The 27242-nt window shown below is 41.1% G+C and overlaps 1 protein-coding gene across 4 annotated transcripts in view; it reads right to left on the reverse strand.

Moving 5' to 3' along the window:
• Nucleotides 1–27242, reverse strand: part of TANC1 (tetratricopeptide repeat, ankyrin repeat and coiled-coil containing 1) — a 146885-nt gene that overhangs the window by 87826 nt on the left and 31817 nt on the right. For all 4 annotated transcript variants that reach the window (XM_075180820.1, XM_075180818.1, XM_075180819.1 and 1 more), the window contains exon 2: nt 3094–3163. In XM_075180820.1, coding sequence (XP_075036921.1) covers nt 3094–3151 — 58 coding nt within the window. In that variant the 5' untranslated portion in view covers nt 3152–3163. The remainder of the gene's footprint in view (nt 1–3093; nt 3164–27242) is intronic.

Here is a 27242-nt window from a genome sequence, read left to right on the forward strand (position 1 = left end):
TCCAAACACGAAGACAAGGCACAAAATAAAAAAGGCAAAAAAAAAAACACAAAATAAAGCTAGAAATAAAATGCAATGGACTTAGTACATTTTTACAGGAGAGTATTTAAAAACAGTTCAATGCATGTGAAGGCTAAAGCTTTAACGAGAACATACATAAATGGACATGAACCCAAAAATGATGTTATAAACGAGAGGCTGCAGGAGTCCTCAGGGAAGGCGAGGGACACAAAGATGTTACAGACTGACATCAGGCCGCCACATGGTTTTACAAGACATGAAAACGACTAGTTCCATATGTACATTTGTGTGTTCCTGTCTATCTTCAAATTACAAGCCAAATTCCTCAGTAAATTGTTAAACCAGCCACATAATATGCAGTTTCTTAAAATGGATGGTTAAAATTGTAAGAGTGTTCCAAAATAAACGGATTACCCCTGTATTCAGGTGCCTCTAAGCTCCTGCCCATATATCAACCCCGCTTCCTGGTGATATTTGTAAGCAGACAGAAGCAGAATGAACATTCTAAATGATTAGAGTGCCCAATCAGACCGTTCCATGCCTCTAGTTGTAATGTTTTCATCTTAAGGATGCAGTCTAGAACACATCTCTCGAAAATCTGTCCATCCCAAGACAAGCTGTAACTGCCCCCCCCCCCCCCTCCCCACGGGGTAAATTTATTAAGCTGCAGGTTTGAACAAGTGGAAATGTTGCCTATAGCAACCAATCAGATTCTAGCTGTCATTTTGTAGAATGTTCTAAATAAATGATAACTAGAATCTGACAGCTAGAATCTGATTGGTTGCTATAGGCAACATCTCCACTTTTTCAAACCCGCAGCTTGATAAATTTACCCCCCAGGATTTTAATTCTTAAAACTGCATCTGGCACTTGAAATCTGTAGTTAAGCTGCCAATATCTCAAAATGAAAGTAAAATTAACTTTATAATTAATTTCCTACAGAAGGAGGCTCTGTCCTGCGATAGAATAAGGAATATTTCTGCAATTTTTACACTGGTTTATACGCACAAGTATTCAGTGTACATTATCTATGTTTTGCAAACCTCCACAAACAAAGCACTTTATAGCACTATGGACGTATGTATGTTGGTACTTTATACAGAAAAGAATAATGAAAGATAAAATCACTGTGGACTATGTTGGTGGCTTAGAAATAAAATAATAATATAAGACAAAGATAACCGGCATTCACGCAACACGATCTCAGACTATGTATCAGACGGGAGAACTGTATATAAATAGTTCAATTCTCACTAGACGATGAGGCTGTGTCAGACTTTGCTATTTTTGAACCTTTTAATAAAGCTGTCTCCAGTTTCATTGTCTGACATCCAGTGAAAGGTGTCAGCATACAAAGGATTAATTCTGGTTAATGCAGTAACTCTCTAATGTTAAACCTGTCTAGATGGGGCAGTGTAGTGTATGTTGGCTGAGGTTCCAACAATTACAGAAATATCCACAAGTAGGAACTGTGAACAATGGAAATCTACAGGTTTATTCAAAATTCTAGGAAGCTGTAGTCAAAAAGCAAAACCAATAAATTATATGGGAGCACAACTTATTTTTGTGCGATGTACTTTCAGCGCAGAAAACTGGACAAAGCATAAATTGTAAAAAAAACATTTTTTTCCTTCAGTGATAAAGATAAATGGACACTAAGGAATTCCTATCTTCTGTCCCATTCGTTCTGCAGCTCTAATAAAAGCCGTTTTATTTGCAGATGGGGTCAGGACAGACACATGCAGCCATTTATAAGCCGAGGTCAAAAGAATGAAAGTTTTAAGAAAAAAAACAAAACCCATTGCCAGTGATTTATTGGTTGGTTATTACAGCGGAAAGCAATAAAAGGATTGTCGTTCAGATAATTTACAGCGCAATATCTCAGATATGCAAGTTATGTATCAGTGGGAGTCATGACGATGTTCAGTTGCCAACCTTGGAAACAAGACCTTTAAAAACATGTAGCACTTAGATTCACATTACTACGCTGGGCAAAACAGAGCTGCAGTGGGGAAAGGATTATTAAAGAGCACAGCAGAGAAAACCGTCTACAAGTTATCAGATTGAGTGCGACTGGAGGACTAAAATGACAGTAATTTCATGAGTGCCACAGGGACAGTGTCCTGAGAAGCGCTGTCTTCTATATGGAGCAAATGTCTGCCCCCTATGATGGGAGTTTTCCAGTCTACCTGCAATAAGGAGCCTGTTTGTACGTTCACATGCAAAATCAAGAGTTTGTTTTGTCACCTCAGAGGTTGCCAGAAATGGACCTTCAGTGCCACCTAATCCTGTCTTGAGTTACTAAAGAAATATTAATAAAGCTCCAATGAGCAACACCTTGAAAATAAATTGAATATTCTAATTAAGTAGCATTGGCTAATCTCCGTAGACAGTACTATGAGAGAGACATTGCAGAGGTAAACCGAGGGGGGTTTCCTAGTGCCTGGAAACCCCCATCCAAGCCTCGGGCACTGTATAATTGAGGTGGCTGGACCCTGCCCCCCGCTTCACATGGATCTGCTTGAAAAGGGAGAGCTGTGTGCACCTAACAGGAGTGCATGCAGCATTGCCCATGTATATTATGGGGATAGGAAGAGTTGGAGAGCAGCCAAGCACTGTCTAATATTATAGCCACGCCCCCATGCATGCTGGTCACGCCCACTGGCGGTGTGGTGTGGAAACCCCCCTCTACAAATCCTGTGTTTGCCCCTGATTACTTTGCAAAGTGCGCATCTCATACATACAATAAGCCTGCCAATAGTCACGCATAGAAAACACATCAAAATGTTATCCCAGGTAAGCTCTTGGTGGGCCGACGCATTTCTCCATAAAAACAATATGTCCTGCACCAACGCATTTTTAACCTTCTAATTTGTATTTGCTGTGTACACATGACCTGCTAGCATGCATATATCTCTGTAAGATCCTCTACGTGAATAGAAAATATAGCTCATATTTGTGTGGGGAGAGGGCATAGAGATAATTTGCCGATATAAAGCATGAATTCATAGGTAAAAGCAGTTGTAAAGGAAAAATATATATATATATATAAACAAAAATCGTTTTACTAACCTTGATTCTTGCTTGTTTTCACACCTTCGCGACTCTTCTTTAATACAGCCTTTAACATTTTCTCTGAGTCCTGTAAGAAAAAAATATAGAGATACATTAATACAAGTGCAGCGTGAATGACCTGCATTAGTTATCAAGCACTGATAGGGATCACACCATTGTCAACTGGGACTGGCAGGAACCTGGTTGGCCAATTATTGCAATCTAATAAGGCTTCCTTGTGGTCCTTTTGATTAGACCAAGTGCCAAACGAACAGATCTGTTCAAATAAGTCACCAAAGTGAATCGGGGGTCAGATAAAATAATCAGCCAGTCTATGCATTCATAGGCAAACCGAGGGGGTGTTTCCCATTGCCTGGAAACCCCCCTCCCAGCCTGGGGAGTATGCTTGAGGTGGCTGGACCCTGCCCCGGGACCAGATTGTGTGCAGATCGTTTCTGTCTGCACTGTTCACAGCCATCTCTCCCCAACAAGTATTGAAAGCAGCAAGAACAGGTAGGAGAGAGCGGGACAGTCTCTCATTTGTTCTGACAGACTCAATCAGGACTTTGTCCTGATTGTAGGGACAGTTAAGAGGTATATCCCGCTTCACACAGCTCTGCTCGAAAAGGGAGAGCTGTGTGCCCCTAACAGTAGTGCACGCAGCATTGCCCGTGTATATGATGGGGATAGGAAGCGATGGAGAGCAGCCAAGCACTGTCTAATATTATAGCCACACCCCAAAGCATGCTGGCCACACCCACTGGCGGTGTGGCATGGAAACCCCTCTCTACAAATCTTGCGTTTGCCCCTGGCAGTGGTAGCCATGAATAATGAATCCATAACTGCAGGCTGTAATCTGAACTACAGCAGTGGGTATGGCGATATAGGGAATCACTGTGATCACAGAAAGGTCATTGAGGGCTGCCCCTGGTCTACCCACTGCTATTGGCATACGTCAAATATTTCGCATGTAGCAGAAATTATTTTTAACGTACTAGAAAAATAAATAAGAGGAAAGAGCTTACAAAATAGGACAATTGCAATGTATTTGAACATGATAATCGGAAGCATACTAGCTGGATTAGTCAATTGAAAGACAGAATACAGTGTATGTGCATTTGCTTTGAATTTAGTTCCCGTTTTCTTTTAAAACAGAAAACCAGGTCAGCAATCCTTTAAATCCACTTCTTGTTTAGCAAAACTGTTGAGGCTCTATCTTGTGATCATTTTTGGCCATGTACATCAGGAGGCAAATTTCTTTTTCATTGTTAAAAACCTAAGATTGTAATGGTAAATCATGGACATATGACAACAGGGACCAATGGAAACAACCAAAAAACACGTCAAAGCTAAAAGATAACTTGAAAACAAACAAACAAAACAAAACTAAAACGAACACAAACTGTTGTCTAACGCACAACTTTCTGAAACCTGCTACAACTGTAAACTCCTGGATAAAGATAATATCGATTACCGCAATAAACACCAACATCTACAATACCTGTTATTTTCTTACAGAAGTAAAATGACTTCCAGAAAACGCTTATTTTTATTAAATGAAAATCAGTGAACTTTTTAAGCTTTATTTTTTCAGGGGGAGAAAAGAGGGACATGGTGGGTGATACAGTAATTTTTATGGTAAGCAAACCCCCCCGACATTATCTGCATACCACATGTTAATCAGAGTTTGGAGGCTAAACCTGGATCATTTGCTTTGAAGCTCTGACGGGAAAAAAAAAAAATTCTTGGCATTACACCAAAGCTATAGGGAACACAAAGCGTTAGATGAAAACAGCATGCGGAAGGAAACAAATCTGGTTAATATTATACTATCAAGCAATTCATTGCTTGAGGAATGTGACGGAGACAGCGGTATATTGAGAGGAAACAAATATAGGGATCAGTGCTAAATCCTGCTCTCTCTATCTGTGCAAATAGAGGTCTTACTGCTAAATATTACACTTCAATCAGGTGGGACCCACCAGCTACACACAGCAGGGGAGGCCGGTGTGTGGGGTGAACCAATAATTCACTAGGAGCCTCCTATAGCTCAAATATGTCACTATCCTAGTTAAGAATACTTGTTCAAACTACAAAACGGCTAAGATGATGGGTCCACTTAATTGGTGGGGGGGGGGAAATTACAATAGATAAAATCGGCTTTTTAGCCCCATTAGAAAGGCAGACATGAGGTTTCAGATCTCCTCTTTCATACAGATAAACCATCACTAAACGCCTGTTTCAGTTCAGCAAAAAGCTGCAATGAAGGAAATAATCTGGATCTTGCATGGCAAGGCGACCCGTGCGCCGCCGGTTGTGAATGTGTGAAATACATGGATTCTGGGGCGGAATTCAATAAACCAGTCTCATTGCACTTGGGCCTGGAATCAGAACACTTTGTAGTAGAGCACCCTGTGACCTTCCCTATACACTATAACCACCCTTGCATTGCAATTTATTGTATTTTGTATGTGCAATCTGACCTATGGGCTAAGTAACAAAATTAAAAGACATTTCCAGAGCCATATTTTTTAAAGGGACAAATCATTTACACCTGGGACTGTCCCTGAAAATCATGGGTATTTGGCAAGTATGAGAACCAATCCTAGAATGTAGATATATATTTTCCCAGAAGACCCTGAATTGGCAACAGGTAGAACATGTTTCAGCTACACTACATGGCCAAAAGTATGTGAATACCCTTCTATTTACTGTGTTTGGTCATTTCAGCTACACCCGTTGCTAACAAGTGCATAAAATCAAGCATACAGCCATGTAATCTCCATAATCAAACATTAGCAGTAGAATGGATTGTACTGAAGAGCTCAGTGACTTTCATCATGGCATGGTTATAGGATGCCACCTTTCCAACAAGTCAGTTGGACAAATTTCTGCACTGCTAGAGCTGCCCCGGGCAGGTGTAAGTGCCATTATTGTGAGGTGGGAACATCTAGGAGTAGCAGCAGAAGCGGTAGGCCACACCAGCTCACAGAAGGGGGCCGCCGAGTTCCGAGAAGTGTAAAAAAAAATAAAAAATTCCTCAGCTGCAACACTCACTACAGACTTCCAAAATGCCTCTGGAAGCAACGTCAGCACAAGAACTGTTCATCTGGAGCTCCATGAGTTGAGTTTCCATGGCCAAGCGGACGCACACAAGATTACTATGCCCAATAACAAACATCAACTGGAGTGGTAGAAAGCACACCCCATTGGACTCTGAATCAGGGGAAACACATTCTCTGGAGTGACTAATCATGTTTCACCATCTGGCAGTCTGACGGACAAATCTGGGTTTGTCATATGCCAAAGAGAACTACCCAAATAAGTAGTGGATTAGCATGTGCCCCTTACTTCCAGTAAAGGGAAATCTTAATGCTTCAGCATACAATGACGTTCTAGAGAATTGTACGCTTTCAACTGTGGCAACAGTTTGTGCTGAAGAGAAAGGGCCTTCCCGAAAGTGAGGTCTAGCAAAAAATGGTTTCCCGAGTATGGTGTGGAAGAAATTAACTTGTCTGCACAGAGCCCCGTCCTCAACCCCATCGAACGTCTTTGGGATGAACTGGACCACAGAACGTGAGCAAGACCTTATCGCCCAATATCCCTGCACAACCTCACTAATGCTCTTGTGGCTGAATGGATATTAATCCCCACAGGTATGTTACAAAATTTAGTGGAAAACCTTACCAGAAGAGAGGAGGCTGTTATAGCAGCAAAGGGAACCAACTCCATATTAATACCCACAGTTTTGGAAGGAGATGTTCAACAAGCACATATGGATGTGATGTTCAGATGTCCACATACTTTTGACCATGTAGTATATGTATTATCAGCCTGAAAGCACAAGGAGGGGACTTACGTGTGACTTGGACACACCAAGTCTGGGCATGGTGAAGGATTTTACAAAAGAAGCTTTAATCCATAAACTGCTGAGATGTTTTAATCAGCAGGGAGAGCAGCTGTTTAACAACCACACAACTTATTACCATGTGCGATTTCCATCTGGTATAAACATTATCCAGCATACAAGACCGTATATCCTGCTCTGCTTCTCTTTGCATATATGGCCAACGGCTCTGACCATGTCTTGTGTTGTAACTGCACAGGATCATGTGTGATTACACTGCGCCCTCAAGCAAATACATCTGGACTTGCAACATAAATATAATGCAGTAACTGAGCTCTTCTCTGATTGCTTCCCTGTGTTCGTCCTAAGACTATTTCATTTTCCTCCTCAGAATAAATCGGGATGGACATGGGCAACGTTTGCAAGAGGCTGACAGAAGTAGATCAGCCTATGACCCAGCGACATGACATCACTTCTGGTGTCATTATACTCTGACCTCACATCTCATCACCCAAGTCTCACAAACTCCATGTACAGAGTTGTATATACGGTTAGTATAATGCAAGGATATTGTGCTGGATGCAGGTAGCCTCTTCCTCACGCTGAAAAAGGTTGCATTAAATATACAAATATAAAAAGTTTATATAACTGATTTTCATGGGTCATCTGACCCCAAAAAGTTTCTCTCCAAACACGGTCATATTTCTACAAGCATTTTTCCCACCTCGGAAATTGCCAACTAGGATGGGTAAATGGCCTACCTATAGAAATCTGCTATAGAATAACTTACTGTTATCTACTTGCTGAAAATAATTATTTGCTAAAATAAAGGCATTACCATTATTGTGGTATTCCCTTTGCATTCACTATATAACACCAACACTGCCCGCTTGCAAAGATAAAAGCCACTTTGAGACACAACCTTAAAACACTTTCAAATTCCTGAATAAATTCCTCTTACAAGGAGTTTTAAATATTTGTGCTTCATTATCCGTATTTATTTACAATTTCAAGTGCACCCAACAGCTATATTCACGAAAGAACACCCAATCCGTGCACTAGGAATTAGTGATGTTGCAGAGTATGAGGCCTTTTTGTGCAATTTACCGGTGGACAAGTACACCAAGTTACAATATTTATACAGTTTAATATTCTTAAATTAGTAAATTCCAGATCAGCAGCTTTCTTTTGGCAGCATACTGGATTTAGTGACCTTATATTCCATCACGATGTTCCTTGCAGTCGGAAGTGCCGAGCCAACATTGTATTTTTTCCAAATGCTGTCTGCTCTGTTTGCAACTATGCGTAGGTAGCCCATGCGACCTCCAATGAGCGCTCAAACGAGAGTAAGCCACAATTAACAACATGTCAAATGCATTTGCATCGGACGTCATTCCACTGTATTTTGTACTTTAACAAGTGTGCGCAATGTGTTTTAAATCTGAAGGGATTATAGGGCTGTAATTAAAAGCTGAATCGGTTTTATTTATATACACTTTTATATTTATCATCCCTTGTTTAACTTGGGGAGATCTTTGCTTGTCTCATGGGTCTCCCCTTTTGTTAGCACTAAAGTAGTCAGCGTAACCTGATCTAAGAGAGCTGCTTCTGTTATAACCTGTTCGCATGGATCCAATGTTGCCAGGCGGCAGGGTAGACCTGGCATTGCCCTGGTAGTGTCTTTTACAGGTGCACAATGAGCAGCACATAGACATATGCTTACATTCACTGTGTGTTACATCCTTATAGGGTCTACTATACTACTATTTTTCCACATCTGCATGAAGATAGCCATCTCCTGCACAGCTATGAATATTCATGAGCATTAATAAGAGGCCAGCCATGCACTGACGGGAGCATGTTCAGGGTACTCCCGAGACCTCCTGCGACATCCTCAACCTGCCAGCTTTTAGTACATTGGCTCAGATTGATCACATGATTTCAGTAACACAGGAACTTAAATAATGCCCGGACATTTATGACAGAGTTGTATAGTCAATGTTTCTAATACATGGGCGTGTATTATATTGCTATTACACTTTTACTCAGTGTGTACTATTAAAGTTTTCAATACTGCCTTACTGGTACACTTTAAGCATTAATTCAGCAGGTTTGACGTATGTATATAAGAATATGAATGTAAGAAAAGATGAAAGACAATGCAACCCTTTGGATGCTGCCCACTTTGCATCCCTTTACACTACAGAAGTCGCTTCAGTCCGAGGAAGAATCGTTCCTTTAACCCAATGGCAGGAGACTTGGCAGCAATCTTTCACAAGCTATAATTAAGGATGGTAGGACAAGGAAACTGTAATTACAAGAATTCCAGATGTCCGTTCTGGAGAAAATCACAGATAACTCGCAATAAGCTGGATCAGCGAAGTCTGTTCCCCGTGCTTGAGAGTCATGTTGTGTTACTGTGTATTTACTTGGCAACAACATACTCCTACAATGAAAACTATAATTGAAGAGAAAACACACACTAACGTAAAGATAAATTTAGATTGCTGAAGCCAAACCTCCCTTGGTTTTAGAGGACCCACACACAGAAGCAACAAAAATATAATGTAACTGTAGTATTTTCAGAGCATTATACGGCCTTAACAGAATTCCTGGAACAGCACAATGGGTATTATATATAATTATACTCTACCAGTCCAAATAAATAAATTGGTATATGTATACTAAGCAGGATAGGCTGAAGAGTGTATATCTAGAAAGGGTCCAGGATACACAGTAGCTTTGATCGACTATAATGGAACAGTGTAACAGTGATTAATTAAAAACCAACGACTGACATGTTTTGTTAAATAAGAATATATTGGTTTCATATCTTCCTGAAAAAGACAATCTGCATGCTCCCCCTCAATATTCATGTAAGTTTCTGCATTCACCATTCAGTCTACAGTAGGTACTTTATAACCAGGCCCTGCCTAATTGTGTTACAGTCATTTAAATGTGTTCCATTGTGGAATGCATTGTAGAAAATTAAAACAGACAAATATGAATAAGACTTCCTATCAAAAACTATAATTAGCCCCCAAACCTTTTTCTGTAGCTCCCCATTTCCCTGAAAGCTCCACGGATTATAATGCATGACATAATATGTTTTTGTTTTTTTTTAATTATTACTGACCATCAGTAAATATTCTTAAATTGGCTATTAGATGGAGCAGACTTTAGTGCTTTAATGCCATTGCTACGGACATAAAATTCAACGCAACAGGACCAGCCCCCACCTAAGTCCGCTCAATCTCTGCCATATTTTTGTCTTTTTAAAATGAAAGTTTAAAAACAATCCCAGACATGCCCTCCACAATAGAACACGCGCATCTTGTTAAAGTTTTATGAAAGGCATACTCTGAAGATCTATCATTTGCTGAAGGGGAGGGCTGAAATCACAATGTAACCCGGTTATAAAGATGATGTCAATTATAGTCTTGCTTCAATATCTCCTGTCATTACCAATAACTTGTTGATTTGATCCTGAATCCTGGGAGGAGGCTAAAAAAAAACAAAAAAAAAAAAAAAGAAGCAAAAAATGGTTTCCGAAATAAGCTGGGATGGCCTGGAGCACTGAACATGTAGAGTCCACATCCTGTTTCCGATCTGCAAGTCATCATAAACTTACATAAAAGCACAAACATGAGAAATCTTTGCAAGTGTACTTAACCCATTGATACTCAGTCTTTTTTTTGTTTTTGTTTTTAAAGTAAACGCAACAAAACAGAGGGAACCGGGAAATGGAAAGATCACCCTACTTTCCCTTCTGTAAAAAGGACATAATCAATATTCAAAACTCTTACAATACCAGCCAATAATAAGCAGCGTCCTTCACTGGCAGAGATTCTAACCTAGTGCAAAATACCTCACCTCACATTGTAACAATCACCTACTGTGAGATAAGATTAACACATGAGAATGTAACCTATCAATTTACTAGCCACTAGCAAGCAGATAGGCTGTCTTTTCATAACTCACTGAGGCACGAGGCACAGTGTGTCTCTATTAAATTTCTTGCTCCTTAGTGATTTCAATAATCAGACTGAATATTAGTTTATAAAATGTCTGGACTGGACGTGGGTCACTTAAGCACATTTTAAAACAAAAAAAACCTGCTTTGTAGAACTATTTGCATCCTCAAATAAAATAAAGAGCTTCCATGTTTGAGATATACTTTACCCAAGTGCTTAGTGAAGACAGATAAATACTCTATTTTCCACATGATAAATTGGCCGCTGGAGGGAGTGGGAATTGTTCCGTTGCAGTCTGTCCTCCCTTAAATTAATAATTGCAGTATGAAGAGAAATAAGGAAATTTCTGCAGAATGAACGATAGACAATTATACAGAAAATCTGATTTGTGAAAAAGAAAAAAAACAAACACGCTGTTGAGGTTCATGATGGAATTGAGCATCCACTATAAAAAAAGTGATTGGTCTGCAAACATGGCGCAGTGTCTGCCCCGCCTACTGTGCCTGGCACAGCTGGGGCCTGAATCCATGCTACGCAGGTAGACTAACACTGCACTCTGCCTTTATCCTATGCATGTGGCCCAACATTACCTGAAATGAGGAAACCCTTTTCTGCACGTAGTGCTAGGTGGTCGGGGTTACTTTTTAAAAACTTGGCTAAAAAAGGTGGAAGTATCCTCTATAAACATATCAGCTTATATCACATTTAGCTATATACCAGGAAGTGCTGCCACGTTAGTACTTCAGAGATCTATAACGTCAGTAAGTATTAAGGAAACAATATTGGAATTACTAAACATCACTGCAAGTAGGGAAGTTACATGGAAGTCGGGAAACACAATGCAAACAAGCATCTCATTTGAGTGGTTTGATCGTACATACGGAAACACTTCACTTTGTCGTCCCCCACTGGGACTTGTATATGGGACTATTGTGTATGAAGAGATGTCTTCATGTTGTAACCCTTGCTTTCAGAATCGGAAAAGACTGGCATCACAATGAAATCCTGTCATACACAAGATTCTTATACACAAGTCCCAGTGTGGGGAAAACAAGGGAAATAATGTAATGGACAGAGTGGTGAAAAGGTGTTTGAGGTTTCTTGGGGTTAAAATGGATGGCTTGGCAGTCATTGGCTATGAGACACTTGAAAAGCAACCTGTGCTGAAGAACAAGTCTTGTGATTGGATGCGAGTGTGTGAAGACACATGATTCGCTAGTCACTGCACACATTTAATCATCCTCCCCCTCATTTCAAAAATCCCTCACCCAATCACGTGTCTAGAAAAAAAACGATCTGCTTTAAAGGGCTTGGTCTCCCCTGCCAATCTCATCATTTAGGTTATTGTTGATTCAGTGTCCCCTGGCCTGATGGAATTAAATGCAATCAGCTGGGGGAGGGGGATCCAGCCTCTAACTGCATGGGGTAAAGGAACCCTTTTAATATTCAATTTGCTGCTATGTTTAACCCGTATTGTTTTCCTTCTTTGAGTAGATAATTGAAAACAAATCAAATTGCGTCTATCAAATGATTCCCCATGGTTACCGACCTTATGACATCTACAAACTATAAAATATAGCCGTCCTACCGGTAATGACTTCAGTATGCCTCTCTGGGCACACTAATGTTATCCAGTGTCAATTTACAGTATCTGACTGTGGACAACAGAACACAAGAGGGACAGAGAGGTAATAGGACAATAGGATTCATTTCTCTTGTATAAAATTCAAACCTTTCTAGACTTGGTGACAAACATTAGGGCTTTAGAGTCCAGTTTTGTCTTAACAGCTTTTCATTACAAATGTAAACTGTGGAGGTCAATTAAAGTGCAAGTGTGAAAAATATACTGTAACTCATAGCAATTAGGGGTGATCAAAGCAGCAAACTTTGGTCAAAAAAATATAATCTGTAATATGCTTTTGCCCATTTAAAGGGGATGGGTGGCAGGCTCTACCATTTGGCGAACCTAGGAGATTGCGTAGGGGGAGCCAATGGCTAGGAGGCATCTAAACCACTAGAAGAGTGGCACAATGTCATTGACTCAAAGTATTAAAGACAACTCTGTGCACCCACATGTGCTTTACATTTACGCTCATAACAATTTTTTGGGTCACATACGTATTTCTTATAAAAGGTATCAATAAGACTTTAAAACTCTAAAGCACGAGAAACAACTTATCTCAGATACCTGGGGGAAAAACTGCTTAAACATGCGCACAAATGTCTACAATCTGCACATACAGCGAAGAAAGCACCTACCAGCGCCAACAGAGCCGAACAAACAGCCAATCATGAGAGGTTTGCTGTACCCTGCCTACATTACAACACCTCTTCCCATCACTCCAGGCGCCATCAGCATAGGTGCCAGAATCCCAGAAATCTGCATAGGTGAATATGCGGGTGGTCACTTTTCTGGCCGTGCACCATAATGCGAACTAAATCAGGCCCAAAAGTCTTTCAAATATACCAGTCAGCTATAGATATAGAAGCCATAGTTTGACATAGCTTGGACTGAATCAATACCCACGGAATTGCAAACGATCGACTCAATGAACAAGCTAAGCTCATTATTTTTCTTTACAAAATGCCAGGTGCAGGAGTGATAAAACCAGCACTGCCTAATTCTCCATGCGCCTGGGCACAAAAAAACAAAAAACACAACAGTTTTTAGTAAGAAAAATAAAGATCTGGCTAGATGACAAAGAGATGGCTCAAAGTATCCGTTTATAGCAAAACAAATAATGTCACATAATATTATAATCAGTACAATAAGTATGTTTATTTTACTGCAATTACAGTCCAAGAGGATGTCACTGGGTGTCCAAGTTTTCCATTTCAAATAATGGAAAACCTACTCATGGTAGCAGGTGCTTGGAGCATAGTGAGCAGAGCTAATAGGACCTTCAATAAACAAACATTACAATCTATTATTAGTATCGTAGATTTATAAGGTGCCACAAAGCTCCACCAGCGCGGTACAGTAGGGAATCTACTACATAATCACCCAAAAGCCTTTTATCTACACTTCCTTCCTTGGTGCTCTCATCTCCTCCTTCGGTCTTCAGTATCACCTTTATGCTGACGACACAACTCTATATCTCCTCTCCTGATCTTTCCTCCACCCTCCTCGCTCGGGTATCCGACTGCCTCTCCGCCATCTCCTCCTGGATGTCCGAGCGCTTTCGCAAAGTCAATATCTCTAAAACTGAACTCATTGTCTTTCCTCCGCCCAGACTCCCTCCCATCCTACGATGGCCTCTCTATTGTCGTCAACAACACCACCATCTCCTCTGTCACCCAACTTCGCTGCCTGGGTGTCACCCTCTACTCCTCTCTCTTTTGCCCCCCACATTCATTCCCTTGCCCAAGCCTGTCGCTTCCAAGTACGCAACATCGCCCGCATCCATCCTTTTCTCTCTCAGGATGCCACCAAAACTATCATCCACGCACTCATCATCTCCCACCTTGATTATTGTAACCTCCTCCTCACTGGCCTCCCCCACTCCAGTCTCTCCCCCCTCCGCTCTATACTCAATGCGGCCGCAAGACTCATCTACCTCTCACGCCGCTGCTCCTCTGCCTACCCTCTCTGCCTTGCCTTACACTGGCTCCCCTTCCCCTACAGAATCCTTTTCAAACTCCTCACCACCACTTACAAGGCTCTCTCCAACTCTACTGCCCCTTATATCGCTAACCTCTCCATTCACACTCCTGCCCGCTTCCTGCGCTCGGCCAACGACCGCCGCCTCTCCTCCACCCTTATCACCTCTTCCCACTCCAGAATCCAAGACTTTTCCTGTGCAGCCCTCCTTCTCTGGAACGACCTCCCTCGTTCCATCCGTCTCTCTCCTACTCTGTGCTCCTTCAAACGTGCACTCAAAACTCACCTCTTCCTCAAAGCCTACCAACCATCTACTTAACCCCCATCTCATCCCTTTGCTCGTCCTCCCTTCTCTCATCTTGCCTCAACTGGCTCCTCTTGTGCCTGGTCTGTTTACCATCCCTTAGGATGTAAGCTCGTATGAGCAGGGGCCCCCTCCCCTCCTGTCTCCATACCTGTTCTTCCGCTCCCTCTTTACTGCATATGACTGACCTGAGTTTCTGAAGTATTGGTACTTTTTGTTCATTGTTCTGTATGGTTTCACCCTGTATAGTCTACTGTTAGTACTGTGTGCGGCGCTGCGGATACCTTGCGGCGCCTAACAAATAAATGATATTATTATTATCATCATCATCATCAACTCAATCCATAAGTACATGCTATAGGTTAGACACAGCCCCATGTGCATGTATAGTTTTAGCCAGAATATCAACTATATTGTTCCAGAATTCAAGCTGCTTCTTGTTTTAAAACCAAGGGTCATCATCCCCACTGTGCCATATCCTTCCTGTCCCACACGCTCAGCCAGCAGAATATCTATCCAGATAATCTTTCATTCCACTCTTATCATGGCTAAAAATACATCCAGACCACACACCGCCCCGGCATTCTGATTAAACGGGACCTGGATTATCACACACACAGATATAGACTCAGCAGGCTGACACAGAGATGTATCCCGCTGCACATTACGTTACTACACAAATCATGCAAGGTCTGGTGTACACAAGCAGATTTTCCATCTGAGAGTCCTGAACAGTTAGCAGTTCCCAGAGCACAGGCAGATTAATGATACCTATGCTAAAAGGGGACTTTATATACAGGCACTTAAAAGGAATTCATGGGGCAAAGCATGGTAAGAAGAACACAGTACCTGCACTCTCTCTAAGTCCACGTATAGCCATACTCGCTAATTTTTGATGGAGCCTCTCTGGGTCAGAGGGTCAGGTGTGGGGGAGGCGCGACACCACAATCACGTCATCATCTAGGTCCCCATCCTGGGGAAGTGGACAGGGGACCAGGAGAACCCCTGGACATTGTGGGACATTAAGCAAGTGCATCAACACGTTTATTTACATAGTGCCACCAATTTTGCAGCGCTGTACAGACAATATTTGTCATTTAGTGGTGCACCTTTTATTCCCCCTCTTCACCCTCATGTTATAGAAAAGTGAGCAGGACAATGGATAGGTTTGGCAGACGATGAAGTATATATGCATTTCATTGTGCCTCACGGAAATTTGGACTATAAATTAAAGTCTATTAGTCTAGAAACTACAATAAGTAACTGGACAGAAAAGTGTCTATGGAGTAGTTATCAATTGTTAGAGTGTGACTATTGATTTATAATATAACAGGATTAAGGATAGAAGTGTAAACCTATTGCTGTTAAATTTGTGGGACCAATGCTGTCCAATTTGTTTATAAATTATGCCTTAGTTGGAATTAATAACACTTTCTGTGTTTGCAAATAATACAAATTATAAGGATTAGAAATCTAGTATGGACTCTTACACTACATAAAGTGACTAGATAAAATCAGGAGATTGGCGAGTTGACATTCTAGTTATGTAATTAGGGGCTAAATATATTCATGCATCTTAGCCAAAGCCCTGGGAATAAGCGCTAATGAGAACTGCATCCATATGTAGAAGAGGAATTGTAGTGTACATATGGCAAATACTAAAAAATATGGACATTTCCAGAGAGACGTCTTTAAAACCTGCAAGTGCCCTTGGAAATTTTGGACAGTGGACAACTATAATATGAAAAATGCCCATACACAATGTTGTAGCAACCATCTTTGAGCCAGACCGACTGTAAGAGCACGCTAAAGTGTTTCCAAATGTCATCGCTGAACCACAAGGCACAAAGTGTGCTTAGTAAACCGATAGGCTCTACTGCGGGCAGGCAACAGGTACATTGTAGAAATACCACTGTGCCAACATTATCTGCTGCATGAAGGAGAACAAGACATACGAGAAGAGGCACAGAGAGCAGCCATCATTCAGGCAACACATTCTGGCTGCCCAAAATCCACTGTCTAAATCAATTAATACTTTTGTAAGGCCGGTAAGGAAATGAACCAGAACAAAGATGATATTGTGTATCATCGCAGTTTCAGTGTATGGTTATTAGATAGGTACAGTGCAGTGGTATTGATCTCCAGTGAACTGGAGACACTTGGATTGATCACAAAACTTTCTAGAACTCAAACCCATCCTCCATTGTCTCCTGCATTCCCCATCTATCCAACAATCACACGTTGTTACCATAAGAATCTGTACATCACGGAACGCTGCTGACAGGCAAGTAATGTCGAGGTACTGGAAAGACCTCACACAAATGAAATAGCCCAAACTGCACATTCCTAAAAACAACTTTTGCCCCTCTATTTGACATGTCTGTCCCCAAACACCACCATTCGTAGCCCCCTAGAGCCTTCGTGTAAATATTTGCCATCTTTTTAATAAACCGTAATGCCTGCCAGGGTGTAAAGTTCAAGCACAGTCTTTCAACTGTTAAAATTGTTTACTTACAATCTGAAATGTTGTGTTTAAGATCGGAACATTAAAAAGGAAAAAAAGGTTTGCAGGTCAAAGCCAGAGCTTTAATAAACAGGTCCATCTGTTTATAGAAGGGCAAACCTCCTTACAAAAAAAATGTAGAAAAGCACATTACAGTCTTATTTGCATTATTATGTGGAACATTTATGTAACTTCACAAAAACAAATTCAATCTTTGATCTTGGCAAATTCTAACACGCTCTTTCCCGTTGACAATAGGCTCTTTTTACTACTCTGTTAACACGACAATAATTTAAAAACCCGTTCCATTAGTATTTTCCAATGCATATCATATTTCCCTGACAATAAGTACTCTGTTAGGAGATCACCGTTGGAACGATCAAATTACTTGCCAAGAGCCAACTACCTTCCAAATGTTTGAGCCCAGAGTTAATATGATGTTGCAGCCTTAATCCCCCATACGTAGCTTATTACAAAACTTCATAATGGTTAATAGTGATTGATGCTTTTTTTTTTCCCTCCCTCTCCTGTAACCAGTTTTGATTGCAAGCCTTGATTGCCATATCAATCTAACTCTATCAGTCTTTTGAGGGGTTGGTATTTTAGGAATGGAACACTCTGATTAATTAAAATGTACATTCCAAGTGCAGAAAGCCAACGAAATGCCTAGGAAGAGGTAAACGAGGTAGATGTTGGACACAGAAAACATGGAACCTGGTGAACTTGCTTCAAGACACCGGACGGCAACGTCCCCGTCATAGACAACGGTGGAGAAATATCATCAACCTGCACAAATATGTATCAATGTTCCATAGAAATAGTGAAATATTTTCCCAACTCCCATAAAGAAACTCGTGGCTTTACCTAGGATGTAAACCAGGTGTCCTGTACGGATGCAAAACAGCGATCAACCTGAAAGCAAAGCAAGGTGGCTAAAACTAAATAATTAAATCAATAATATACAAATATGCAACTCCGTTGCAGGAGCAGTTACTTGGGAAACACCATTTGGCACTGACTCAAATGTTCGCCATGTGTAACGGCTAGAAAAATAAATATTTATCCCTTTTAGTATTATTCACTTTTCATTTTCTTATATCACAGAATCAAAATGGATATATCTGTGATACTCTTATCACTGGTCAAGACAAAATATTCCAACATCAAATAAAGCTAAACATTAAGAAATTAAGAATGCAATCTCTATTATCTGAAATTATTATTTTAACAGTAAATCCAATTTTCTAGGATCTGAGACTTCACTAGAAAAGGCCTAGTTAAGTCTGAGAAACTGGAAAACCCTGGACCTAATTATTTGGGCTGTTTATGGAATAGATGGTACAATGCTGATGTTATGTGACCAGAACGGATCATACTGTGAGAAGCAGATATCTGACGTCTTCGCTTTGGGTGACAAAGAAAAAATAAGATCAGGACACACTATTTTGCATGCTGAAGAGGAAGGCTGTGTTATAAATAGAGATGAGCGGGCTCGGATTCCGCTAATCCGAGCCCACCCGAACAGTGCGGATCCGAACGGGATCCGAGCACTGTTCGGATATTTCCGGCGGGCAAAAAATTGAAAATGAGGCTCTGTCGTCCAAGTCTCGCGTTGAATCTAGCGAGGGGTGGGAGGGAGGGCCCAGAACAATTCCATCTTGTACCTCTTTTTTTGGCATTATGTGCTCAAGCTACCTCGGTGCAACCTTTTGGCCTAAAAACAATATTGTGAGGTGTTCAGAATAGACTGGAAATTAGTGATAATGATTTTTATTTAATATTATTGAGGTTAATAATAGCGTAGGAGTGAAAAAAAAAAAAAACACAAAACTGGTTTTTAGCACTTTTTATGTTTTTTTCAAAATAAATCCGAATCCAAAACATTAAATCCGAACCAAAACCTTTCGTCAGGTGTTTTGCGAAACAAATCCGAACCCAAAACCTCAAGCAAATCCGAATCCAAAACACAAAACACGAGACACCAAGGGCTAGATTTACTAAGCTGCGGGTTTGAAAAAGTGGGGATGTTGCCTATAGCAACCAATCAGATTCTAGCTTTCATTTATTAAGTACCTTCTACAAAATGACAGCTAGAATCTGATTGGTTGCTATAGGCAACATCCCCACTTTTTCAAACCCGCAGCTTAGTAAATCTAGCCCCAAAAGTGGCCGGTGCACATCCCTAGTTATAAATCATTGTTCACAAATAAGACGCAGAGGGTTGGTACATCCCATATTTGCAATATAACCCATGTGTAAGTGATGTTTCCACAGGAAGTACACAAAGCACATCTTACGTAACCGATGAGGTACATCAGAAGACGGACAACTGAATGACCTGTCAAGACAGATTCCGGAACTCTCCCAGCAAGAGTCTGAAGCAAACTGTGAAATACCTGCAGGATTTAGTAAGAGCTGAAAGGCTGGAAGCAATTTCAAGGTCCACTCACTAAACAAACACATACGGTTTAGCACATGGAGCCCCCCAGAGACACAAAGCCCCAAGATAATCCATTTTGTAGACAGTGTAACACCATCATTATCCCCATCATCATCCATTTACAAATTGACGGAAACCCTCTTCCACCATATATATTAAATTTCCATATTCATGACAACAAATCCGGAACGCCAATAGCTGATCACTGTTACACTCTTCTATATTTATATGATGCTTCACCGCAGGTCTATAGACAGGTCAGTCATTGGTGCTACACAAATTATCGAAACAGACAAACAGGATTTTATGGCAAGTTATTTAAGGATCCTGGGTTTCCTCTGCCTCAAACAAAATAAGTGCATTAGTCGAAAATTAAAGTAAAAATAGCTTTTAATATAATTTGTCTTTCATGCTAACTGGATTAAACCAGACGTTGAGGCAGGAAAAATAAAATAAAAATTAATTTGTAAATGTTATATTTATTGCTAGTAAACCACAGCCATCCTGTAAATTTAATCCTAATTAGAAGTCTTAATACAAAGATCATAAAGGGGTCGCCCTCAGCACTGAAACATAAGGAGAGGAAACAGATTCTGATCAGTGCCCCAATCAGAATCTGTTTTCGCATCGTACTCCATTGTTGAATACGTTTTGGGAAGCACCACCTAGTATGTGTATGTAAACACACAAAAATAATAACACATTATACTAGGTACTACAGAATACGTCTGTGGTGCGGATGCTCGTTTCTTTGTAGGGACGTCATCCTCAACACGTCAGGCAGATGGCTGAGCATCATGGGAGACGGACAGTAGCGGAACAGTCACAGTGCCTACTCTCCCGGAATGTCCAGGAGACTCACGAATTTTTGTGAGTTCTCCCGGACTCCCGAGCGAGCAGGCAAAAATCCCGGATTCAGCTGTCTCGGTTGTTAAAGATGGGTAGGGGCGGGGCTAAATGTGTCATTGTGGCACCACCCCCTGATGCGATTGGCCGAAATTGCATAATATTGACAGGGGTGGAGCCTAACAGTGCATCACGCGTGGCCACGCCCCTTCGGCGGACCCCCTACCGGAGAGGTGCCTTCAAAAGTTGGCAAGTACGTGCTTAACAGCATCAGAGCCAATAATATTATGCAGCGTTGTAGAGACCATGTAATCATTCACATAGGCCCCGCCCCATTGGAGCTTACAGTCTAAATTCAATACAAACCACACACATATATATACTAGGGTCCATTGTGTCAGGAGCCAATTAACCTACCAGTGTGTTCTGGAGTGCGAAGGGAAACTGGAGCACCAGGAGGAAACCCACGCAAACACAGAACATAAAAACTCCACACAGATAGGGCCCAGATCAGAATCAACGCCATTGCTGTGAGGCAACAGTGTTAACCATTGTTGCCTTCACACTGCCCATAGCCATTTCCAGATACAAGCTTGATACACATTAAAACAAATATAATTTACCTAAACGTAACGTTCGCATAGTACATGTCAAAAATACTTTATGGACAGTCTATGGTTGGGCGTATAACATAGTATCCGTTTTCAGAAACTGAAAATATAAATGCAGAACATATTCTCTAGTAAGAAGATAATTTTTAGGTTTCGATATATTCCTCTTCATACCTGTATATTCTTTGCATTCCTGTATAGATGAAATTATAGCTTCCAAACAAAGATAGTGCATTCCAGTGGAATTTAAACCATTGTAAACAATACAAAAGGAGACAATCCTACCCCTGTAGCAAAGTAACTAATAAAAGCATATTTAGGAGACAGTGATGGGTTACATGTCTAAGATTTGCCTTCATTCCTAATATGCATTTCAAATCGGTCATAAAGAGGTTAGAATTTTGAAGGGGTAAGACGCCATTTTGGATTGTTCAATCCCCATTTTACTCGGACAAGTCAAACATATGCATTGACAGAAAATAACAGCAGGCTAATATGACCCAAGGTGGGCTGCAATGTCAGAGCAGAAAGCGTCACAGGCATGTAACCCGATTGTAGTAATCATAGGAGAGCGTTGTGTTCTGTGCATGTGAAGAACAAGTTTATGATCAGATGAAACAAAATGTTTCATCTCTGCTGCTGCCACTAGTCAGGGGCGTTCATGACGCCACTCTGCCACTTGACGCACCTACTTGTATCTGCCATAAATGACCGTTTTCCTCACACGGGGTACGCAGGTCTCGCCCCTTTCCTGGTGCCCCCTCAACCACCACTGTCTGCCACTGCACTAGTCATACTTTTGCTACAGGAGAAAGTGTACAGACCTTACCCCGTCACCCACATGGGTACCATATGGATTGAAGTCAATGGAGAAAGAACGATCTGCAGCCAATCAGATCAGAGTGTTCACTGCAGTGCAGATTATTTCATGAGATGAGCGAGATGATCTTCTGAAGCTCAGTGACAGGGGGCTATGTCATGATTGGTAGGTGGGAACTGGAAGAATGAACTCACAGACAGTAAAATACTGCAAGGAGCAGAGTCCCCCAGCAGCACAGAGTAGCAATGTGAGATTCCTGTCCACGGCCGCCATCAGGGGGGTACGGCCAGTACTGCTGTGAGGAGCCCGGACAGACCTCTCCGTCTGTCTGGACTCCCTGGACTGTCCGGGCCCCTCAGTCACTGACCGTGCTGCCCCTTTTTCTTCTTACCTTCTTCTCCGCGATGCTGCAGCTCCACCTCCTGCTCTGATAGGGTGAGAGCACATGCCGGCATGGTGATGTCATCACTGCGCGCCATGCTCCCAGTGTATCAGTGAACAGGAGCTGCAGCATCGTGGAGGAGAAGGTATGTTAATTAGTTATTCATTTTTTCCCCGCGGGGGAAGGGAGCCTGGGGGACCTTCACTGTGGAGGGAGGAGGGAGAGGGGGACATTTACTGTGATTGCGGAGAGGGGAGAGGGGGACATTATACTTTGGGGTGAGGGAGTGAGGGGAATGTACTGTGATGAGGGAGTGGGGGCACATGTATGGTGAGGGGGAGCCCTGCCAGATTAATTAGTACTGAGACCCACAGATTCTGATGGCAGCCCTGTTCCTGTCTAACTTATGCAGAAAGTTGGTGATGTCAAAAGTATCTCTATATGAAACAAAAAAAGTTCACTTGTTAACCTTGCGCATATAACACCAACACTACAAAATAGCACATTCTATTTACTGCTTGGGCAGGAAGTAAATCAATACACAAGAACTGAGTGTCTGACATTTGGCATTTTATGCAATCAAAGGCCTGTAACAAACAACTTTCATCTCACACGCTGAAGAGCGATTCTAAAAGCTTGTAATACCTCAAAGTTAGCACCAACGTGTTAAAAGCAAAGGACACAGAAGAGCCACATTCCTCTTCTGCTTCTAAGCGGCAATATTTTTCCCTCCTTCAGATTGTTGCTTCTAAAAGAAATAAAAGGTCTGCCATAATTAGAGAGAGGCATTGCACAATACACCCATCACATCTTTTCACATCAGTAAGTCAATGGCGCAAGTCCAAATTTCTCAGATTTGGCCACCTGCTGTGAAATAGAAGACATGTAATACTGTATTCAACCTGTTCCATGTTTAATAGGATAGGCAGTGAACCACGTAGAATGCTTGAGATAAAAATTGTGATATTCTGTATTAAATTTTACCTTGGCAGCAAACTACTGTATGCTGGAATCAAAGCTCTGTCTTCCTAGACCACTGTTCTCCTAATGCACTATTACTATGAGAATTCTTTTAAAAAAGGGGGCTATCCACAAAATAAAGTGGAACGATACCTGTTAAGTGATGTGACTTCTTTCTTTGAATGGCGGCAGCTTCCTGTGAGCAAGAGAGGTTCTAAGTCTAACAGATAAAAACTGTGACATGAATACAATTAAGTATAATATGGATAGTCATGAGCCAGCAATAATAGCATGGGGGTAAAGGAGGATTCTGCTTAAGACTGGACAACAAGGTCATACGAGAGAGGCAGACACGAGGTACAAAGAGGAGAGGGGCCTCCTCATTTCAGCTCCCCGAGAGGTAAAAAACGAGATTGAATATCTTACCCAGGACAATGTCAAACTGACATTTAAGAACGCAATGATTTTCAGTAACTTTCTACACTCCCCTTAACATTAACGAGAATGGGGAAAAACTGTTCCCCTGTCACACCAAAGCGATTGCCCGATCGCTTTTAGGTTAAGCTGACTGAGCGTGAATCGCTTTGGTGCCACAGGAGAACGGTTTTCCCAATTCACTTTCATGTTACAATTACTACGTATCCTCAGTAAGTTTCCTGGTTAGAAACGTGTAGTGTGCTATGAATAGATACCTCACACGTGGAGCTCTTTCTTTTTAAGAGTTCAGTTTCACATTGAGTAGCTGGTCCCAAAAAACTCAGCAGCTCAGAAGTTATCCTTCCTGACTCAGATGGACCCATCACTTCTCAAGAAGGGTAGTATTTACACATCTGGTAAGCATATAACCCTTATGTGAGGGCTAAAAACACAGGAAACAAGTAATCACAGACTGCGACACACAACAAAACGTGATGGTCAAGGCTGCAGTCCAGAACCCACGACAGTAGGTGGCCCAAAGCTTCCACCACCCAACAGTGGAATCACTGTATGCCCATGAGGAATGATAACATTAACTTGGGATGAGGTCATTATCTCTGTATTCTACACATATATTAATTTATTTATATAGCTCTACTAATTCCGCAGTGCTGTACAGAGAGCTCGCTCACATCAGTCCCTGCCCCATTGGAGCTTACAGTCTATATTCCCTAACATACGCAGATAGAGACAGAGAGAGACTAGGGTCAATTTGATAGCAGCCAATTAACCTACCAGTATGTTTTTGGAGTGTGGGAGGAAACCGGAGCACCTGGAGGAAACCCACGCAAACACGGGGATAACATACAAACTCCTCACAGATAAGGCCATGGTCGGGAATTGAACTCATGACCCCAGTGCTGTAAGGCAGAAGTGCTAACCACTGCGCCACCGTGCTGCCCAAAACCTCAACATTTATTTATATAGTGCCATATATTTCCCCATCATACCTATAAAATTAACACTGGAGTCCTAGTGCCTAAAAAGATCCTCTTGGCTCTTATATTTGACAGACGCTCCTGAACGCTGCATTAAATTTGTATATAACTTTTCTATTTGGCAACGTGAAAATGAATAATGGCCCAACCTTATTTCTTGTTACTTTGCATTTGCAACGTAGATAAGAAAAAATAACCACTTATCTATTTTTTTCCCATTTTCCATGCCACAGTTACCACATTATACGGTAATGCAATTTGAATCAAATTTTTTTTTCCACGTGAAAAACATTTTAAAACTAATGCGGAATCACATAACAATGAATGAACTTTTTAAAAGAACAAGCTGTTAGCAACTTATCTGTGCTCCTAACATCTCTTATGTCTGTAACTAAGAAAAAAAAAATACAACTTATTTGGGAATATAAAGATAGAAACTTGAAGCGCCGAAAGCATCGACAAGCCTAGAATCCAGGTAGTCCCCCTTGAATCAATCCAGCCCCTCATGATTGCCCAGTGGTAAGACCAATGTTCCAATTTAGCCACACTGGACAAAATCTGGATTCTCAGTCAGTTCGATTTCATTGGGTCCAGTTAATTACAGTCGGACGGTGATCAGCACTACAGAAATAACGGTGCCATCTACAGACGTCTTCTGACTGCATTTAGGAACAGTAATGATCCTTTTGATCTCAATAGGATATTTACAGGGCACAGTGGTATTTGTTTGGTCACACATGCTGTAATAACGGGTTACTCACCGGCTACAGCTGCAAAATTCTACACGGCCAGAATTATTCTGAACTTTATTGTGTGTCTGTGTGATCTCAATTCACTACGTTACCTTTCTTTTGCGATTTATATCATCAGACAGCCTATTGTAGCTATTTTACTGCCTATAGATAGGACATTGAATAGCGTTATCCTCACATATCAACTGTATGTTGTAAAATAAACTCTTCTAAAAGGTTAAGCTTTAAGTTCCATACATCAAGATTAAGTTTTATTATTGAACCATGCAATATAAAAGTGGGAGGAGCTTGGCACAACAGCCGCTACTGGTAAACGCGCAAACCAAAAACATACATTGTTCAGTTTATTGTCATTTATAAACTTCAAATTAATACGTATATGAAGCAGAATTTCCAGCAAACTTATAAATCTCGGCCACGGACTTGGCAACATACTAATATGTTCTGATACTGGTAGGGAGTCACTTTCCTAAGCCATACACGAGTTGCATAAACACAATCATGGTATACCATACATAGTTCCCGCGCACACAGGAGGCAGACGTTTTGTAGGATGAACCACAATATCCCAGGTTATCAATTCAACCGAACCCAATGAAATCACTTAATTCACCAGGAAATGGCGCTTTTTGAAAATTAGATATTTAGTGCTTAATAAGCAGTAAGTTCACAAATATTGGTTCAGCGCACACGACTTCTGCATCCACTACGCCCAGGACTGCAGTGTCTTGATTAACAACTCTAGCCCCATTCATACACTAAGAAGCAATAAAATAAAATGATAACATCTAGCACTGACTGCAATACTGCAATTCAAAATATCTCTTTGTACAGAGATTCTCTCAGACAGATGGTTCCCTCTGACATTTAACATTTACACATTGAAGAAATCTGACTTCCGATTCTTGAGTGACATTACATATTCACATCCCTCAGCCTCAGCAAGCTGTTCAAACAAATATGATTCGTGCATGAGAAATGACGGTGAGCTGGGACATAGCGGTAAATACCTAATTTTCCCAACACATCTGGTGTATGTAATTTAGTTAGTAATATTTACTCATGTTTCTCCTATCCGGAAGAGCAAATTTGATTTTTAATTTATTAATAAATATTTGAGAACTTTGAGCATCTCTTTACCAAGTGTTTAACAACCTATACGCAGGTAGACATTAAATTGGAAGAGTAGATGTTCATAATGGCCTAACATTTTTTATTCATGGACACCAAGTGGACGTACATCTAGAAGGAAGCTATAACTGGCAACGTGGCACCCTATAAATAGCACAGAGCTCATATACGTGGCAAGAGTCTGGTTAGTGCCTTGCCCACTATCAAATCCGTGGACATTGACCGTTTTCTTCATAGGGACCCCAGTTTTAGCCATGTTGGAGCCATTAACATGCAGAGGAGCGCAGCACACATGTAATGCGTTTGTATCTACATAAAGTAATGTATATGTAAATAAAATGTAGGAAGAATAAACGGTATGTACTTGTACTAAGCCTCTGGGTGAAGCCGTACTGCTAACAGTTCTATGTGCCATCTGTCCTTCATTGAGCTTCCCATAGACTTCATGTAAGCAAGATGAATACAAGAGAATTATTCCCTTACAGAACAGCAAACAATCAAAATCCCTCTGCTTCACTACAATGAGGAAATGTTAAAGTAGTGTATCGTGGATCCTGCGTACGAATCTCGCTGAGCAACCC

Source organism: Mixophyes fleayi, chromosome 7 (assembly GCF_038048845.1).
Source record: "Mixophyes fleayi isolate aMixFle1 chromosome 7, aMixFle1.hap1, whole genome shotgun sequence".
Taxonomy (NCBI): domain Eukaryota; kingdom Metazoa; phylum Chordata; class Amphibia; order Anura; family Limnodynastidae; genus Mixophyes; species Mixophyes fleayi.